Raw genomic sequence first — 21356 nt, 5'->3', positions numbered from 1 at the left:
CACCATGTCATGCAACAGGCCTTGGACGATGCAGGCTTTGGCAGAGTGGTATTGCAATTGGCACATCTGTGAACTTCTGGCCCACCTCCAGAGGTATTGCTTCTGAGTCCCTTAGCATGGAACGGACAGGAGCAAGCACTCAAAGATGACAGTTACTAACCTTCTGTAGCTGTTGTTCTTCGAGATGTGTTGCTCGTATCCATTTCACAACCCACCCTCCTTCCTATCTGTCGGAATTCCTGCAAGAAGGAAGTGAGAGGGAGGGGGAGCCAGTGGCACTCTTATACCGGCACATATGCACGCCACTGCAGAGGGCACTAGAGCCAGCCCTACAACTACCACTGAGGAAAAAATCTCCAGAACCGGTGCATGTGGCACGCACAAACACCTAGAATGGAATGGACGTGAGCAAGAACTGTCCTGGCTGGCATTAAAGACTCCAATCCTGTATCCGCCTCAGTCCTTTTTAAAAACAAAAAACAAAAAAAACTGTGACCTGGCTCTTATATAGATAGCACTTTTCATCAGTAAACCTCAAACTATTTTACAAAGCAAATAAGTATCATTATGGCTCTTGAGAATCATTCTTAGCCTATGGAAATTATTGTTCCACACACACAAGCATGATTTTACACAATAGTCTCAGATCAAACTAGGGTGAAAGGCATTTTGGATTAGAGAGTTTCGTTAAACAACCACAACAAAGAAGTGATTTTACAATTAAGCTTGCCTTAAAGAATCTATTGACCTAACATACAGAACAAAGGGAGATGGAAAATAGATAGGCAAAATTGTGCTCTGAAATTATTTACAGTAGATAACGTTTTATACTGTATAGGACTCTAACCAGGATCAGCAATGCTGAGAAACCCTCACCAGTGCTATTGTGTAGGTTATGAAAGTCAGTGACAGCCTTGTTTTCACTCTTTGGAATTTCCTATTTCATTCAATACAAATCACAAAAATCTGAAGCAGTTCAGCTAACTGATTAGCTGGCATGGATACTAAAACATTCCCATGTATTGAAGAGAATGTGTGCGCAAGAGAGGTTTCTACAAATTACCACCACACAAATGGACTTCTACTAACAACAACAAACACTAGCACATTTTTTTTCCTACACAATGACCATCTCTGATCTTAACATCACTACTGTTCTTTTGCCACAAATGTATCGTTAAACACGGACAAAGCAAACAAACAAACAAAAAATAAAGGAAAGACATTTTAAGTTTTTAGCTCAATGTGGTTTCTGGAAACACAAGCCTAAGCACCCCTCGGCACTATCCCCATTCCTACTGGTTCATTGCATTCCATGGAGCGTGCATTGATGATAACAAAGGTCCATGACAAAAGATGTTGGGGAGACGAGACAAGCGCAACAGTCAGTGGTATGTTTCCTACTTTACATAGCCTCTTGCCAAGTTTAGCTAGTGTCCGAGAAGATGATGCCAAGCAATGTGCTGCCAACTTGAATCAGCAGCAGAAGGCCAACCAAGCAGATGGCTCTCTTGTTCATTATTTTGATTAGCGAACTGGAAGTCCAGTGACCAGCTGTTATGAAACAGCTCTAATATGTATTTTGTTCTAATGCACATCAGGCTCCAGCCAGCCAAAGCTAGGATGCCAGACGGTGCTCAGTAGCCAACCAGGCTTATAACCCTTGAGTGAAAATCCCTTGTGAAAAACCTCATTACCCATTCCATGCCACCCACTTCCTTAGGTCTTCTGAGAAGGGTGTTTGCTCCACAGCCACAACGGTGGTGGGATGACAGAGCTATGCCGCGTGACCCACGAGAGATGCAGGGCTCATCATGCAGCTTTGAATTCTGCACCACAGGCCTGGTTACGGTCATTATTCTGATGGGCTTCCACAGAAGGCTCACCGCCTCATTGGACAATGTAGCACCAGGGTCAGTGACCTACAGGCAGGGGGATGTTTTTCATTCCAAGTGTGCCAAAAAAAACAACACAGCCCATTTGGCATGGCCTCCACTGGTACAGTTTGCACAGACACTGTACCCATTACTCTGCTCTCATACCTACTTCCCCTTTCCTTCTCTCCTTTACACTCATACTCTCTTCTGCCTCTTTCTTCCCATTTTTTCCTCACTGTCCAGCCTGCCTTGACCCCTTTCTAAGCCTCTTGTGCCCAAAACATTTCCTCTTGTTCCTCTCTACACAAACAGCCAGCCACCCACGAGCATCCTGGCGCGCGCGCACGCACGCACGCACGCACACACACACACACACACACAAAGAACTGACTCAGGGGCGTAACACCTCCAATGGATTTGGCAACAGGTGCCGTGTAATGGGCCATACTGGTCGCTTTCTGAAATTCGCACAGGCTGGAAAGCCAGTGTTTTTTAAATCGTGAAGACAGACCTAGGATCTTACTGTGGGGTGCACTGATCATTCATCTTTATGTCAATGCATGCCGGGAAGGTCAGTTCAATCTCGACAAGATTGCAGTCATACCACACTGATATTAAATGTGAACTACATTATTGTTACTGAGAAAGATGGCGGGAGTGAGAGGCAGGAGGAGAGAGAGAAAAGAGAATGACATAACTGCAGCACCTTCTTTTTTTGAAGGATTTCAATGCTCTCTATAAACTAGGGGCCTGATTTTGCCCTTGGTGCTATGAGAGTTACCCCGGGGCACACAGGACCAAAACTGAGTAACATGTTAGTCCTGTGGGTGGAAGGAGCATATTGCGTAGCAACACTGCATGATAGCTTCAGGCAAGAAGTAGAGAACAAACAAATGAAATGGGGAGGCGGGAGGGAGCTGTTTAATGCAGGCAAACTGTGGTTATGCAAATGGGGATTTGGTTGCTACCCTTTAACTGCAAAAATCTTAATAAAACATAAAGGAACCTTCACTTCCAATAAGTCCCTCTTTGCAGATGAAAGCACTTACATACTTAGCACTTTAAAATATTAGAGTGTAGAAAATCGTGTTTAGTTCTATTCTGAGAAAATCCTGATGCAATACCACTTTCATCTAAACAAAACAGAAAAATATTAACAAGCAACAGATCCTCAGCTTTCCATGCAGTTCCATGTGGGGCTACACTGATTCACACCTGTGGAAGATCTGGTCCTATAAGACACTTTATCCTTTTACTGAAACTATTAAGGGGCGGAGGGAGGTTACTCAACACAAATTCACATTTTATTTTATTTTATTTTTTGCATAACAAGTTTCAATTGCAGGCCATTGTGACAGTTTAAGTTTTATTTATTAATGCTTTTGTACCTCCCCAACTGGCTAACAGTTACAACGCCTATCATACTGCTTGAGCAATTAGGCTCATGAAATCCAGAAAAATGGGAGGAAATTATTTGCTCTCCTCCCATTTGAGAAGTGGTGCTTGTTCCTGAATTACCAATAACTAGAAACTTCTAGCCTTCCAGCGCTGTCTCTCCACGTTTACTTATAGTTTATATGTTGTAAACTACACACTGCACAGATTCCTTCAGAGGCTGTGCTTGTTATAACCAAAGAGCACTAACAGAAAAAGTGTAACTGCGTCAAAGTTTCACTCTTTGCTATGGCAAGAAACTTTGAGAAATGCCTGTACATGTTTAAGGAACTTCACTAAAAAATACTTTGCTTTCACTACTGCTGTAGGAAGACGACTCCAAGCAGATCCGTAGGGCAGAAAGGTCTACAGTCTCCAAATCACTAATGATTCTGAATGTCTCAAATTTTCCGGGCACAACATGAGACACCTGAAAGGGGCTTCTCTTTCAGAAAGTGCTGAGCCCCAATATCTGAAAACTCAGGTCTCTTTAAGCCTTCTGAAGCTGAAAATTGAGCCACCACAAAATCACTTCTGAAAATTTAGGCCAGTCTCTTTAAACGTAACTTTTAGAGGATGAGGAGAAAAATGTTTCTTATGAAAAAATACAGAAGTACATCACAGAAATGCTTTATGTTTTGTTTTGAAATGATCAGTTCATTTCAGATATAACCATATAATAACCTGGGCACTATACTACACTGGTCTCTCTCATTTTTTGGGTCAAATGGAAACTCATCAATAGCCACACTGCAGAAATAGCGATGCTGCTGATGTTACTTGTGCACAAAGGAACAATACTGGGATTCATACAAGAGAACAGCGTTTGGCTTACAACAAAAGACTCACATCTATGAACAACACCAAGAAACATGCAAACACTTGAAAGACCTGAAGAGACCTGAAAAAAAAAAAAAGAGTTCAAAATGTAAGCCCTCTTTTCTCACCACCAAAGGCATCACTTAAATAAAACCTGGGCATGGCTTCTTCTCTGATTCATGCTCTAATGACTTGTGGTCCTATCGAGAAAGAGGTGTAAAGAGGGATTTCCCTGTCCCTTGTTTAGGATTTAAAGTTGGTTCAGTATCAGAGGCACTAGACAGTCTCGTCACTCTTGACACTCAGTTTCCATGCCAACAGATCTCTTAGCTGTCCTGTTCCACTTTGTTTTCACTCCTTTGAGGTCTAAGTTCAAATGCTGGAAACTGGGAAGTCTCAGGTACCGATACGTCCGACAGGAAATGAATAGCTCCTGCCATGCCTGAAACATACAAATTGATTTCTTATTACAATAGCCTAGGAATTTAAAAACAAGTAGAGTTCAAACCAAATATATCCAAACCCATTTTAAAACCTCCCTCCAGCAGTTTGCTCTGAACAGGGGGACCTCATTTCCACGTGGAGTCCCAAAGTCAATGGGATTTTGCCAGGGTGCAAATTTTTACCTGTATGGATCCAACTGCAGGACGGAGACTTTGGGGCAGGGACAGTGTCTCGTTCTGCATCTGCAAAAACTCTGGCACATTTTGGCACTACCTCAACTTAAATCTATGATCAAAAAGCCCATTATCCTAATTTTGATTGCCTCTCCATAGAGATGGTTCTTGAATTAAAAAAAAAAAAAAAAAGTCTCCCTTCTTTTCTGAACCCTTGTTTACCATAATAAATGTCACAGATTCCGTTCCATTGGATAAGCAATGTATTAATGTATTTATTGTTAGTGGGAAGGTACCACCCAGAGGCCCTAATCAAGGCCCAACTGTGCAAGGTGCCATACAAACATGTGGTATAAAGGCAAGCAAAATTTGGATGTCAAGAATAGTAAGAGAGTCTTAGCATTTTAGAGTGACTACTATTAATCTACAAAGACATCTGTAATGTTTTCTAAATGGAGTTCTTCCATTATTGGTGTATAGTATGTAATCATGTTAATTTTGCAGCTTAACTACTTCTTAAAACAATTTTTAAATGATCACCTTAAAAACAAACAAAAAAGATTCTGTCTTCAATGAGTTCAAAGAATGTAAGAGAGAAGTCACTCAAAATGTGTCAGCTTTTATAGTGCGTATTCAAGACTACAATCTATATTAGCCAAATTTTAAAATACAAGAAGTGGTTAGCAAACCATGCTACAGTGGAGACTGAATTTCAGACCCCAGAACTGGTCATCAGTCTGTTGCACTGGATCAGAAAGCCTATGGCAGCCAAAGTTATTGAAGAGTTTATGTATATATTAGACAATTTTTGAAAAACCACCCCCCAAAATTCTATAGCATCTTCCCCCCCGTTTTCCCCCCCAAGAAGGAATCAGTCAGTGTCTCCAGTGCAGGGTTCCAACATCTAACACTGACCATCCAGTTATAGGTTCCAATTGATGACCACACTTAAGTATGTGCTTAACTTTAAGTAATGGAACTTTACTTAAACACATACTTAAATGCCCCACTGAACAGGAAAGTCTTCCTGAATCAGAGCCTTTAATGCTAAATAAAATCAATATATTAACCACACTTCTCTTCATACTAGGCTCAACTTTACCATCCAATGTGCACATGCAGCTCCTAGAGACTTTAGCAGAAACTGCTTGGGGGGGGAGGGGAATTTGACTTATTAGGCTTTGAAAAATTTTGGTCACCAAAAAGAAAAAAAACTTGTGGGGGGGAAGAGTTGACAAAATCCCTCCAAATTGTAACTTCCATTTTGTAAAAGTATTGCTGCAGGTCAACATTAAGCCCCTAGTCAGCCCGGCACGATGTTACTGCATCACGGTCTCAGCAAATTTTAAGCTTCTATTCTACGAAGAACTCCAAGGGTGACTTTGCTTAAACCACGTATAAAGACACAGTCAGTCATGACCGCTGCAGAAAGCAGCAGGTAGTTAAGAGCCCCTTATCGGAAATAAGAGCACTATAATCATATCCTTTACCCCAACTATAGCAAGTGTGCATTTGGCAGAGATGCACGTAACTGCTGCTCATACAAAAGCCCTGAGCTTGCCTTACTGTTCCTAAAAAACCCCAAACCAAACGTGGCAAAAGGGGCAAGCAGGGCCATGGGCCCCCCAGTCATCATCTCTGCCACAGCCTCCAGCTTCTGCCCTGGCCCCTGGCCCTGGGATTCCTTCTCGAGCCCAGACTCCTCACTTTCTGCCATGGTGGGGAGTCGGCTGAGCGTGGCTGAATGGGCATGCCTGGAAAAGCCCCACTAGATGGCGTCTGAAGCAAGGAAGCTGGGCTGGCAGCACAGTAAACGCCAGAGGGGACATGGGGAAACTTTCTGAGTCCCGTCCCTTCCTTGCCTGCAGTAAGTGCAGCTTGCCTGGGGTGCACAGAAGGGAGCTTGGGACAATGGGGGTCAGGCAGGGGTCCAGGAGTGCAGAGGTGCTGAGTGCAGAGGAAGCCTAGGGAGGCAGCAGGGGCCTGATGGATAGGGGAGGCAGCAAGATCTGTGGCACTGAGTGAAGGGCTGGGTTTAAAGTGCCCCTCAAAAAGTAAGTCACATTTCAATCCTGTGCACACCTGTTTTTATATTGCAGTTCTGTGATGCAGAACCATTATCCAATTGCCCAGACTAACTTACGACCCGAGAGGTTTCCAAACACAGGAGAGATTAACGAATAAACCAGCGCCCCCATCAAATACCCAGTGGCACCAGTTTTATATTGAAAATTTGTAGAATGCAGCTTTTAAAAAGTTTTCCCCCATATAGGAAAACATCTCAGCTTTCCTGACTCCCAGGAGTCTTGTCTTACCACAAGACTGTCCTTCTTCCTAATACAACAACACAGCCTGCAGCAACAACACTTTACCTTCAAATAGAGAGTAAGGCCGGTCAGGAATACGACATCCATGTGCACCATACTCTAAACACCACTCTGCAAACTGTGGGAGAGGGGGGAAGAAAAAGGAAAACAGAGTGGATTAAGTGTGTACGTATACACATGGAAGCTTGGACAGCAGCATACGAAGACACCTTTTACTATATAGAAAATGCAATAAGGCTCAAGAAGAGATACGAACTGGAATCATTATCCAAAATTAAGTTATCCTGCCTCAACCAGGATAAGACTTCCATTAGTTTTCAGGAAACTGGAAATGCAGATTACCTGAAATCCCCTGCATGGTGATATAGTTTAATTAGTGGGGCAGAATTTACTTACCTTTTCCATTGAACATCTTGGGGGGGGGAGGAAAATCGCTGCAAGAATATATTTGTATGTCCGTTTCAAGGGCAAGCAGACAATGCACCATAACAACAACAATTTCTCCCTCTCCCTGTTAATGTATCCTGGCAGTCATGAGTAATGCCCATTAATCACATTTCTGCTTCCTTACGTTGATCACACTTCACATTAGACTATTTAATATTCAATGGCCATTAAATTACTAACCTTATTTTTTCCACCCTAAGCATTATGGAAAATTGTTATAAATACAGTCGGATGATTGAGGTTGTCAAATCTTTTGTTTTAAAGAATTTTCAATTTTCTGCCTCAATTGGACAGAGGTCACCATTGAAAAATGTATCATTTTCCCATATGCTTGATCAACATTACCACAGTAGTTGGTATACTTTGTACAGGGAACACCACAAGTACTGGGCTAAAATTAATTACTTGCAAATTGCATCAGGCAAGATTTTAACAGCAACAGCAGTTTAAAAGCTCTTTTATGGGCCTCTCAGAAGCAATATATGTGGATCCCACCTATTCCCCTGGTCTCTCCATGCTCTTATTAAAATATTTGCTTTTCTAAAATGTTTCAGCTCTGAGTCCTCTATTACTCGAACAGTCCTGCAAAGCACCTATCTATTATTTTAAACAAATCTCCCCTGTATTTTGAACAGGCTTGTAGAGAATAGCTTTTCCTTCTCAGCAGAGGTCGCCATTGCTCCATTTGTACCAGAGTCTAGGAATAGCAATTTTTTCTTTTTTTGGCATTTGGTTCTACTGCACCCAATGACAACAGCTACAAGACCAGACCAAGAATCAATTAAATCAGAAGCAAAAGGAAAGTCTCACACCTCCCTCCCTATTTTACCACATATTCCTGAAAAATAACTCCTTCATTTAGTGAGAGGAGGGTGATGCTTTGGGAAAAGACATTTGGGTCCAATTCTACCGTCAGTTATACAGATGTGACTCCCACTGAAGTCTATAAATTACTCCCTGTAATGGAGATCAGAACTGGATCTTTGTCTACCAAATTTTTCTACACCTTAATTAATTCTCATGGCATCCATGAAAGGTAAAATATCATTATTATTCAAGGAGTGGAAGCAGAGGTTAAGTGACTTGCTCAAAGCCTCTGAGGGGAATCGATATCAGAGCTGGGATTATAATTCAAGAGTTCCTAGCCCCACACTGGCGGAGGGAGAGGAAAGAGGAGAGAGAGGCAGGCAGGCAGGCAGGCATGTTCACCATGAAACCAGCTTAGGATGACATCTAGTTTCCACCCAGATAAAGAGATCCCTTTCTGACTTCAAAAATTCCGTTTGTGTTAAAAATGCTTTTACCCTCACTGAGATTCTGTTCCATGCTGCTAATTAGATGACGGATGGGGTGGAGGCACCCTCTACGTCTGATTATTACTTAGTCTTTCCATTTATATTCTTACGTTTTATGCACCAGAGAAAAATTCAACAATCCCAGATACAAAAGGCCCAGAAGACCAGAGGTACCTGTCTCCACGGGCAGACAAGTTTATTCAACAAATGGGACAATCTGCTGCAAGTCCAGCAAAAAACAAAACAAAACCACATTAAACAATGGTGTCATTTGCAAAGCCAGAAGATGAAGCCTGCAGGTAAGTGATCTTTCTTTGATTCAATAACCCTCAGCCCCGCGCTTTCTTTCAAGTCCTTCTTATCAGTGCACAAAATGGCCGACAAGCAGCTGTGCGATTATCAAGGATTCTTGGGTAGATTCTTGACCTTCAGTCTCATGCTTTAGGTGTGATCAGACACTGTGGTTACAGGAGCCATACAATCACCTAGATAGACAGGAACCCACTGTGGCATACTGTTGTTTAAAGGAAAGATTTTTAAAAGTACCTTAGTGCTTTTAAAAGTTTCTCCCCTAAATGTTTAAGATTGCTTCAGAGCCCTGGGGACTCCAGAACACAAAGTGGCTGTAATATATTACCATACCATACATTACAATCTTTCTGTTCTCTCACAAAGGCCATATGACAAAACTTAATCTGATTAGAAAAGGAGAAGGATGGTCCAGATGTAAGGGCATCAGCCTGGGACTGGGAGACCTGGGTGGCTCTGCCACTGGCATCTTGTGTGTGGCCTTGGGCAAGTCATAGTCTCCCTGTGCCTCAATTCCCCATCTGAAACATGGGATTAATAGCACTTCCCCACAACCAGGGTGTTGTGAGGATAAAGATAAATTAGAACCGGAAACAGTATCAAAAGGGCAACAAAAATTATTAAGGGTAGGGAACAGCGTGCATATGAGAAGAGATTAAAAAGTCAGGGATTGTTCACTTTAGAAAAGAGATGACTAATGAGACATGACAGAGCTCTATAAAATCATGAATGATGTGGAGGAAGTGAATAACGAAGTATTATTTGCCCCATCACATAACACAAAAACCAGGGTCACCCAATGAAATCAGCAGGCAGCAGGTTTAAAACAAGTATAAGGAAGTTCTTCAGGCACCACATAAATAACCGGTGGAACTTGTTGCCAAGGGATGCTGTGAAGGCCAAAACTATAACTGGGTTCAAAAAAGAATTAGATAAATTCATGGAGGATAGGTCCATAAATGGCTGGTCGCCAAGATGGTCAGGGATGCAACCCCATGCTCTGGGTGTCCGTAAGACACTGGCTACCAGAAGCTGGGACTAGATAACAGTGGATAGATCACTCTTCAATTGCCCTGACCCGTTCATTCCTTCTAATGCATCTCTGTCTCTGGCCAGTATTGTGTCCAGTTTTGGGCCCTTCACTACAAAAAGGATGTGGACAAATTGGACAGAGGCCAGCGGACGGCAACAAAAATGATTAGGGGGCTGGAGCACATGACTTAGGAGGGGAGGCAGAGGGAACTAGACTTATTTAGCCTGCAAAAGAGAAAAATGAGGGGGGAGGTGATAGAAGCCTTTAACTACCTGAGAGGGGGTTCCAGGGAGGATGGAGCTAGACTGTTCTCAATGGTAGTAGATGAGAGAACAGTGAGCAATGGTCTCAAGTTGCAGTGGGGGAGGTCTAGGTTGGATATTAGGAATAACTTTTTCACTAGGAGGGTGGTGAAGCACTGGAATGGATTACCTAGGGAGGTGGTGCAATCTCCATCTTTAGAGGTTTTTAAGCTGTGGCTTGACAAAGCCCTGGCTGTGATGATTTAGCTGAGGTTAGTCCTGCTTTGAGCAGGGGGTTGGACTAGATGACCTCCTGAGGTCCCTCCCAACTCTAATCTTCTATGATTCTATGAACTAGGGGTCACCAAATGAAATTAAGAGGCAGCAGGCTTAAAATAAACAAAAAAGTATTTCTTCACACAACACACAGTCAACCTGTGGAACTCTTTGTCAGGGGATGTTGTGAAAGCCAAGACTATAAGAAGGTTCAAAAAAGAACTAGGTAAATTAATGAAGGATAGGCCCATCAATGGCTATTAGCCAGGATGGGCAGGGATGCAAAATCATATTCTGAAGTGTCTCTAACCTCTGTTTGCCAGAAGCTGGGAATGGGTGACAGGGAATGGATCACTTGATGAATACCTGCTCTCATCATTTCCTCTGAAGCACCTGGCATTGGACACTGTCGTAAGACAGGATACTGGGCTATGCGGACCATTGGTCTGACTCGGTATGGCCGTTCTTATGTAGCTCTCAGAGCAGTACTCAGACCATGTCTCTCTCAGCCCAGCAAAAAGTAATCAACTCATTTTATAAAAATTAAAATCAAATACCATAAACTTCAGAGTTCTAGAAGCCCAAGGTAACAACAGTCACTAGCATGGAAGCCAATGAATCAAAGTATAATATATTACAGACCACCGAACAGTCACTGCTAGGTCAGATGTCTTCTGCAGTCAATATCACAAGGGAATATCTTTAGCATGTTTTTAATATCACAATAGAACACTGATTGGTTATGGTTAGAAGAGGTATCATCTTTTCAGGTTCTGATTCTAAACACTCACTACATTTTGAGAATTAAAAGACATTATAGGTAGCATAGAAATACTATTCCTTTTTATTCTACTAGGGTATGTGACCTTTGCAATCAATCACACTGAAATTCACACAAGACTGAAGCCAACAGAAAAGAAGGGATGCAGTAAATCCCACCTTGCAAGCTCGGTAGAGGTACTTTTTGTCCTCAGTTAGGTGATAGAGAGATAAGAAGGAGTAGCCATTTCCAGCCGTCCCGTGGCAGATTCCATACCCTTTCCTCAGCAAACCTCTCTGCCAGATGACGTCACTGCAGTCAATGGCATCCTTCAAATATTTTTCTTCTTTAAAGGTCTACGGAATAAGAAAACACTCAAACTCAATCAACCTACTCATCAACAGAGGAAGGGGGTGTAAAACATGGCAAGTTTCATCCACTATCTAGGCATTTGTAATCCAACCATCACGGCAATACTTTTCCTCTCTTACCAGCCCCTCTGGTAGACCATTGTTCGTACTACTCTGTTCTAGGAACATTGCGCTAGGAACTATACAAGCATTTCTCCTAGCTTGACCTTCAAACACCACGGACCCATCTTCACAGACCTTATGCACTTCCAAAACTCCATCTGAAATCTATATTGTCCATCAGGAAATGAAACAGATGTTTTTGGCTGAGACACCAGAGACCTGTAGTCTTAAGCAGCCAGTTTCTGCTTCTTCTCTATCTGGTCTCCCTCAGATCAGCAGCAAGACAGAAAAGTGATGGTTGACACACTGTCGTAGAGGTTTATAAAGTCTTGCTCTGTCAGTGTTTGTCATTAAGCAAGAGAATATGTACCATCAATCTGAGGTTTTTTTTAAATAATCTCATGAGTTTTGTAAAATACAACCAACAGGGCAGAGAAAATATCTCACTATCTGAACAGCTTTTTTATGATGACATAAGGACAATCCAGTTACATGACTTAACCTGAAGGCTGGATGATTGGTTCTTGTTTCCAAGGAGTTACTCTCCATTACCTAAATCCCCCTTATTTTACAGTATGAAGTACGATCTGCTGATGATCTCCTCAATTACTTTTTATATTGCTCCTTAAGAAAGGAGACTGAAAGTAAAAAAAGCTGTTTATGTGACTTGAACATCCTAAAAAAGACAAGATGGGCCAAAGAAGAATCTGCAACCAAAAACGTTCCAGATCCTCTAAACTTCTCAAGATATACAGCATTTTGTGCTGAGAAAGCATCACATCAGGAAAGAAAAAATGGATTTCTGCAGTGTATATTCACCCTGCCTCTTCTATCACTACAGAACACATGCTACTGCGGCTGCTGTTGCATTCGCAACACTTTAGGAGGTTTATAGTTCAAATTTCAGGTAGCAGTGCACATAATTATTCAGATAACCATGAATGCTTTTCATCAGTCCACTCAGAGACCAACCAGAGAACATGCCAAGAAGGCTTGTCAAGAACAGGAATCAATTTGCATAAATTTAATTAAACTGCTTGTTTAATAATGTTATATGACTCAGAATCTGACAACAAAAGCAGAACCAGTGAAGATGCATAAGCTAGTGCTAAATTACCGTGATAGGATACACATAATATTTGTCCCTTAGCAGGCATCTGGGATCTTTGTTCTGACATCAGCACTAAACGCTAGATCTTAATAATACTACAATCCTTAAAGTAAAAGGTGGCTTAGTGAGACTGATTTTTAAAATCTAAGGCATCTTTAACATTCTGAATAAAGACTCAAAGATTACCGTCCAAGATTTCACAACTAGGAGCCTAAAGTTGGGCTCCTAAATAAGTGGCTCAATTTCCAAAAGGGCTGAGTGCTCAGCAGCTACCATTAACTTCTGTGGAAGCTGCTGTTTTTCTTCAGCCCTTCTATAATAAGTGGTTTGATTTGCAGATTTTAAGAACCTAGCTTTATTGGCCAAGATTTCAAAACTAGAACCCTAAAGATCAAAATTCACCTCTGTAGACATATGGACGTGTGAGTAAGCGTGTGCACATGTATAAGAGAATGACTTACCTTATAAGCTTGCATCAACATGTGGATGATTCCTGGGGCACCATGGCACCAATGCACTAGTCTATCAGTTTCATTGCTTAATGATGATGGATAGTTCCCAGATCTGAATTTTTTATGACGCACATAGTCAATGCTTGGTTTCACTAGCTCCGTTAGGGTCTCCTGATCCACATTTGAAACTGGCTAAGAACAAAATAATCACACATTAAAATGCAGTTCTTTATTCTCTCCGTTTTATTTTGCATGTATGTACAAACTTCCACGTAAGAATTTCAAAGCTCTTTAGAAGCATTTCATGAATTTACTCTCACAATACCCTTATGAGAAACAATATTATCCCCTTCTTACAGATGGAGACACTGAGACATTGGGTGACTTACATCAAGCTGACCTAGGATGACTGTGGCAGAACTGGGAATAGAACACAAGTTTCAAGACTTCCAGACCTCTATCTATGCCTCAAAATCAAAAGAGAGCACTTAAGGAGGAAGGTGATTTTGTGGTTTGATTATTTATAACACACACTTTAAGACAAAAGATATATAAGCCTAATGTGGTTTTAAAATGATGGCCTAACTGTGCAATACAAATCTGCCATATTTCCCCAAGGTGAAATGTCCCTCGTAAGGCAGCTATCAGCGTGCTACTGTGGCCCAGGACCCATCTTTCTAAATGTTTATGAAGGTGAAGTATTTTCATCATAAATAAAGTTTCCTAAACCTATATACAGCTGAAGAAAGTAAGTAAACTGAGCGGCAGTCAGTTCAGAAGAATCGCTTCCAAAGCCAAAGGAGAGGACTTTAAACATCTTCAGCTTTCAAATATCTTCACCTTGAAACGGCAATATCTATTTACCTTGCTTTTTTCTCATGTCAGCCAAGAAATGTTTACTTTGCTAGCTTATTTAGTTATAAGTACCATAGTCCGCTACTATACTAACATTAGTGGGGGAGGCATTATTGTTTCACTGTTAACACAAGTACTTACATAAATCCATCAACTCTCCATAAAATCATAGAAATGCAGGGCTGGAAGGGACCTTGAGAGGTCATCTAGTCCAGCCCCCTGTGCTGAGGTCGGACTAAGTATCTCTAGACCATGCCTGACAGGTGTCTCTCTAACCTGTTCTTTAAAGTTTCCAATGATAGGTATTCCATGATGAATTCCAGGCAAGAACAGAAACTTCTGAGTGAGCAGCAATTCACCGCTAGATCTAGATGGTGTCAAAGAAATGACTCTCCATTCTAGAATCTTAAGGCTAGATTCTATCTATCTGTGATAGAAGGCAGGAGCTCTGGTAGCTAGTGTGCCTTAGGCAAGGTCTATACCAGCGGTTCCCAACCTGTGATCCGCGGACCACTAGTGGTCTGCGAGGCTACTACAGGGGGTCCATGGAAAAGAAAAATAACATCCTCACCAAGGAAATGTACAATTTCAAATAAAACTAGTAGCACGTGGTGGTCCGCGAAATGTTTGGAGGTTGAAAAGGGGTCTGTACACTCAAGAAGGTTGGGAACCACTGGTCTATACTACATAGTTAGGTCAACGCAAGACAGCTTATGTCAACCTAGTTGTGCATGTGTCTACACTTAAATTAGGCTCCCACTGATGTAAGTGCCCTGTCATGATGACTTAAGAACACCAGCTCTCTGCGATGACTAAACCAGCCTTAACCTGGCTTCTCCAGACTGAACGGTTGTGGGCAAGGCTCTCTCAGTTGTCAGTGGGAATGCTGAATTTCCTGAGACCCTGCTTGACCTTGTCGTTTTATCGGAGCTTCAGTCTTCCTCCGTGTCACGGTTAATTCTTGAGTTGGCCATGGAGCACAACCTTTGGCAAACGATCTTGAAGCACGTGCCCTACGTGTCCCAGCCAACGAAGCTTGCGAGTGTCCAGCATAGTCTGCATATACTGTAGGCTGGTTCTCTCAAAGATCTCACTGTTAGTGATCCACTGGCCCCAAGTGACTCCAAGGATTTTTCTGAGACAGCAAAGGTGGAAACTGTTCAATTGCCGCTCCTGCTAGAGTATGTGACCCAGCTTTCACAGCTGTAAAAAGAGGGTACTGATAAATGGACACTTTTGTATTCAGGATTAGCAGCTTGTTTTCCAAAGGTGACAGAGGAGGCTGTTCTTGCATCAACTTCTGTATCAAGACTAAGTGAGCTGGTTAAAGTTGAGCCAATATAGCAGAAGTGATCCGTGTTGTCCAGAGTTTCATTACTGATGTAGACTTTAGGTAGCATGTTAGTGTCCTGTGACATGACAACTGTTTTTTTAATACGGATTACCATGTCGAACTTGATACATGCATCAGATCTGCAATTCATCAGGTGAATTAGAGATGAATGCAGATCTGCAAAGAGCAGATCCCAAATAGTGGGTGATGTGCCTTTTGCTCTGAAATCGCCTGATGTTAAACAAACTGTTGTCCATCCTTGATTCAATTATGATGCCAGACTGATCGTCTCCAAAAACCTACTTAAGAAGAATACAGAAGATGATGCCAAAGCTGGTAGGCGCTAAGAGGCAGCCTTGCTTCTTGCCAATATCAACGCTAAACTCAGACGATGTTTCATTTTCATACTGGCAAACTGCCTTCATTTCCTCATGGAACTCCTTAAATAGGGAGAGCGCTTTTTGTGGACAGCCAATTTTCAACAGGATCTTGTATATGCCATTCCTACTAATTGTGTCGAAGGCCTTTTGTATGCCAATTAATGATACATACAGAGGTGCCTGTTGTTCACGGCTTTTTTCTTTCAACAAGTGCATTGTGAAGGACATATCAGATGTGGAACGTCTAGCTCTGAACCCGCACTAGCTCTCAGGATAAACTCTCTCAGCAAGGACTTGGAGTCATTTCAGCAACACCCTTGCAAGCATCCTGCTGAGCACGCTGAGCAGAGATATCCCTTGGTAGTTGCTGCAGTCTGCTCTGTCCCCTTTAATTTTGCATGAAGTAATTATGTTTGCATCTTTCAGATCCTGGGGTATGTGGCTTTCTTCCCAGCAGGCGCAGAAAAGTGCGTGGCTGTCGCTTGCAGGCATCCTCCCTTCTGCCTTTAAGAGCTCCAGAGGTATCTGATCATTCCCTGCTGCTTTCCCAGGTGCAATCTCTTTGACAGCTTTCTCTGTATCTTTGAGTCCAGCTCCTGCATTGTTGGAAGCTGGCAAAAGGCAGCATCACAGATAACGGCATCCTTTGAGTAGAATTCTTTGTAATGCTCAGTCCATTGGCCAAGTTGTTCTTGTCTGTCAGTCAGGATGGTACCATCTTTTGCTTTCAGGTTTGCAGTCTTTTTACAAATTGGACCAAGTGCTTCTTTGATTCCATCATACGTACCACAAAGGTCCCCTCTTTCAAAGCAGGTCTGAATCTTCTTGCCCGGGTTTTGCCAGTACTTCTGATCACATTCTCTAGTGGCTTTCTGGACTACAGCCTTAGCCTCTTTGAACTTAAGAGTTCTGGACTTAGTTCGCTGAAGTAAATTTAGGCGAGCTTGCTTTTTCTTTTCTATGCGTGGGAGCAGCAGAAGTTCAGACGCTGCGAACCAGTCAGGTTGTTTTCTCTGTTATTCCAAATACATCCTTGGCAGTAGCCAGTGTCGTATTCTTAAAATTGTCCCACAAGGTGTCAGAATCAGCAGCATCAAGTTGATCATTTTCAGAAACATGCTCAAGCGCATGTTGAAACTTTGCACAAGTGTCAGAGTCCTTCATGTTAGTGATGTCAAGGTGAAGTTTGCTGTTTGGCTTTGCATGATGGATCTTTTTAAGATGTAAACTGGAGGGTGGCCCTGACAAGGGCATGGTCAGTATCGCACTCAGCGCTATACATTGATCGAGCATGCAGTACATTATGAATGCTTCTCTGACGGATCAGGATGAGCTAAGCTAATGCCAGTGTCCAGAGTGGGTGTGTCTCCATGTGACTAGTCACTGCTGGCCAGTCCCTCTGCAGTTTGCCACCAGATGCATAGATGGTGCAGTGATACAACAGCAAGCAAGGGGTAGGCTGGGTTACCTGGGATCACTATTGGCATTTCAACCTTCCCAATGGTAATCCGCCAGTTGGGAAAGAGACTCCCTGTTTGTAGTTTTCTGAACAGTTCTGTGTTCTTAACAAGGTGAGCATTGCGCACCTTCCCTGACCAGCCAACACTGATGTCAGAGAAACATCTCAGTGATCCACCAACACTTGCATAAACACAGGAAAGTACCCCTTTCTGTTGATGTACTCTGTGGCAAGGTGGTCTGGTGCTAAAACAGTGATATGTATGGTGTTTATTGCTCTACCGCAGTTCAGGAACCCCACTGCTGCAAATCCATCCACTATGTCCTTGCACGTTGCCAAGAGTCACAGTCCTGCATAGCAGCAGATAATTAATGGCCTCACACACCTGCATGACAACAGCTTCCATAATGGATTTGCCGACTTCAAATTGATTCCCGACTGACCGGTAGCAATCTGGTGCTGCAAGTTTCCACAGTGCAGTCACCACTCATTTCTCCACTGTCAGTGTGGCTCTCATTTTGGTGTCGCTGTGCTGGGGCAAGCTTGGTACACAGATCCAGGAATATGGCCTTGCTCATCTGAAAAATTCTGTGCCACTGCTTGTCATCCCAAACCCTCATGATGATGCAATCCCACTTGTTTCTGAAGCCCAGAACCAGAGCTCCACCATTTGCAGCTGTTCCATGAGTGTCACCAAAAACCTTCATTTGGTTCTTGCTATTTCCCACAGCAATCTGTCCTCCAAGGAATCACCATGTGCCCCACAACTCTGCAAATACTGCAGGATCACATGCCCTGTGCTTGCAATGCTCATGACAATAGTGCAGAGCTGTGCGGGCTCCATGTTTTTGTCAGAGAAGACAGACATTGAGGAGGGCCACGCAGATATGTGGGATTTTGAAAAACAAAAGAAGGTGTAAAAAATTATGAGATTCAGATGACATTATGAGATGGAGACACTTGCAAATTGGGAAATTGACCCCATGCTTCCAATCACCCCTGCACAGCTTGTTTCAACTCCATCATGCCTTGCCAAAACTTCCCAAAGGACAGTGCTGGATGGTGAAGAGCTGCACACTGAGATATCTATTCATGGTGCACTGAATTCTGCATCAATACAAGCTCTCCTGGTAAGTACACACACAAGGAGCCAAGTATGCACGCGCACAAGTGATGCGCTTATTGTGGCAGCTGTATGCCGATGTAACTTCAGTTGACATAAGTTTCTAGCATAGACATGGCCTTAGACAGACACACAGCCTCAGGTTGTGCAAAGGGGAGTGTGGCCCCTGGGCCACCTTTTGACTGGGGTGCCTAGAGCCATTAGAGTGCAGTCCTTGTGCCTCCTGAGGGCAATTGCATCCAGTCCTCATGCAGGGATACACCTGAGGAGTAAGACTTTTTACACCTTTCTTTCCTACGTTGAGCTCTCATTTAGGTCCAGGTGCCATCAAGTCCGTTAATTTAAGTTGACATTTCTTTTAAAGACAAAAGTCAGTGATAGGGACACGTGTTTCTATAGAACGATTTCACACAGACCACAATAATGGCAGCAAGCTAGTAACGGGAAAGGACTACCGTCCTTAGCATGGATACAGCAGGAACAAAAAAGTGCCAGCAGAACTCCCTAGTGTGGACACAGCAGATGCCGACAGGAGTTTTTCTGTCAGCATAGTAACACCACCTCACCAAACAACATTTGCGATGCAGACAGAAGCACTCTTCTATTGGCACAGTCTATACCGGGGGCTTTGCTGGCATAGCTATGTTAGCTAGAGGATGTTGTCTTTCCACTCCCCTGAATGACACAGCTATGCTGAAAGAACTTTGTAGTATAGACCTGGCCTTAGATTGTAAGCTGTCTGGGAGAGGGACTGTCTTTTTGTTCTATATTTGGACAGGATCACGCAAAATGGGCCAATACAAATAATAAATAGAGTAGTTATTAAAGACACGTACTTACTAATTAGCTAAGAACTATTAGCTGGAGGGAAAGAGTTTTATCTGTTGATCAGAGGAGGGAACTAAGCCTTGAGATTACTGGTTTAAAATCTTGCCATTGACTCGCTGGGCAGATTACTTAACACAACCGTGCCTTAGTTCATCCAACGGTAAGTAGGTACAATAAGACTTACTAATCTTGCAGGGTGTTGTGAGGAACTGTTTGTAATGGAGTGGATAGAGAGCCTCAGATCAAAGACAGTATGTATATACAAAGTAGGATAATAATTAAAGAAAAAAACCCACCTAAATTCTTTGCCAAAAAATTCTCCTAGTATTGGGAAAAACCCACATATCATCTTGTTCTTTCAACAGGAAGTGACTCAACTCTGTGTGAGTCATAACATTTTAATGGACAATGAAAAGGCATTAATCTAATATTGTATAAATAACAGTTTTGTAGTAATTGTCAAAAGCAACAATTTTACATAGAGGAAAAAAATTAAAATTCTGCCTAGATTTATTATCAGAGTAGTTGCCACTTACAACCAGCAGTATTTGGCAGAATTATTTCTTTAAATTAATCACATAAAACAGCAAAAAAAAAAGAGGAAAGAGGTGGTGGTTTTCCTAAGTGATGGGATGTTATCAGGAGGACCAATGGGAGACGGGAAGAAAAGGGGAGCAAGAAAAGATAAGGAAACTTGTTGAGAAAGAGTGTTTTCTTGAGGAGGAAAAGTGGGAGGTCAAGGAGAGGATGCAGTAAATTAGGGCACCTGGACTGAAAGGAAGTAAATTCCACACACTTGGCTGGGGAAAAGATGTTCTGCATGAGTAGATAAGAAACTTAATATTGCTGGAGGCAGAACAAACACTGCCAGCACCTTTGGAAATGAGAAAGGGGCATACATGAGACTTCACAGCCCTAAAACTTTTGTACAACCAACCAATTTTGATTAAAATATTTCCAGCGCTCATCACTAATCTGAAGATGAGGCATATGCTGTTTGTCTTCAAATGTCAGCTTTGCATATGAGAGTCACTGTAGGACCTGGGAGGGATGGCATGTGAGGTACAGGAAAGAGCAATAGTACAGAGGACAGCAATTTGGTTAAGAGCAACAGGCAGGGCAGAGTTGTGGACAGCAACCAAAAGGAGTGGGGAAACATCAGAATTTTGGGGGGGGGAGAGAAATCAAGAGAATAAATCAGGCTAAAGATCAATAGGATGAAGATGCTTGAGACAGTGTAGTTTTCTGGAGTTTTGAGATAGTAGAAAATATACAAACTGGTGGTTGGTGTATGCGAGATCACAGACAGAACAGAGAAAGGGGAGCATTTCTGATGGCAGGATCAATGTTGTGAACAGGCAGACAGGTGAGAGAAATGATCACAGAAGATTAAGAGTCAAGAGCTAAGTAGGAAGAGTGATGGTCAAAAGGGACCTTGAACATGAACAATGAAGCCCTCAGGAAGGTTCATACCTTACTATGTTTTAGGGACCATTATGTTAAATGAATGAAACTTGAACTGCTATTTCATACAAAGGAACCTTACCTTGGAAAACTAGTTTACCTACCTGCATTAGCATATAATAGATCCCAGCCACACCGTGGGCTGCACCAATGTACTGCTTCCTGTGCCACTGGTACAGCAGAGGGCAGCGATCAGTCTTATGTTCCTCCTTTGAAAAGTTTTTACCCGACTCAATAATGGCATCTACAACCTAATGTTGGCATAGAACAACAAACACTTCCATTTAATATCACTTTCATTTATTCATAGAGGACTATTTTTACAAAGAACTGTAAGACACAAAACTAGATCAAATGTATTAAAAATATGATGTGATATCCAAGTATACCTCTGCACTACAGAATGGCCTATTTCTTTATCCCATTGAGACATTTAAGTGTC

At 42.3% G+C, this 21356-nt stretch overlaps 1 protein-coding gene across 1 annotated transcript in view; it reads right to left on the bottom strand.

The window, feature by feature from the left end:
• Nucleotides 1-3169: 3169 nt before the first annotated feature.
• Nucleotides 3170-21356, bottom strand: part of LANCL2 (LanC like glutathione S-transferase 2) — a 46760-nt gene continuing 28573 nt past the window's right edge. The window contains exons 5-9 of the mRNA XM_067550366.1: nt 21019-21165; nt 13482-13664; nt 11616-11792; nt 7120-7192; nt 3170-4572 (exon numbers count right to left, since the gene is read on the bottom strand). Coding sequence (XP_067406467.1) covers nt 4457-4572; nt 7120-7192; nt 11616-11792; nt 13482-13664; nt 21019-21165 — 696 coding nt within the window. The 3' untranslated portion in view covers nt 3170-4456. The remainder of the gene's footprint in view (nt 4573-7119; nt 7193-11615; nt 11793-13481; nt 13665-21018; nt 21166-21356) is intronic.

Source organism: Emydura macquarii, unplaced genomic scaffold, assembly GCF_026122565.2.
Source record: "Emydura macquarii macquarii isolate MOO-44397 ecotype Brisbane River unplaced genomic scaffold, CSIRO-AGI_Emac_v2 contig_1263, whole genome shotgun sequence".
Classification (NCBI taxonomy): Eukaryota; Metazoa; Chordata; order Testudines; family Chelidae; genus Emydura; species Emydura macquarii.
This window is presented reverse-complemented; position numbering and strand designations above follow the sequence as displayed.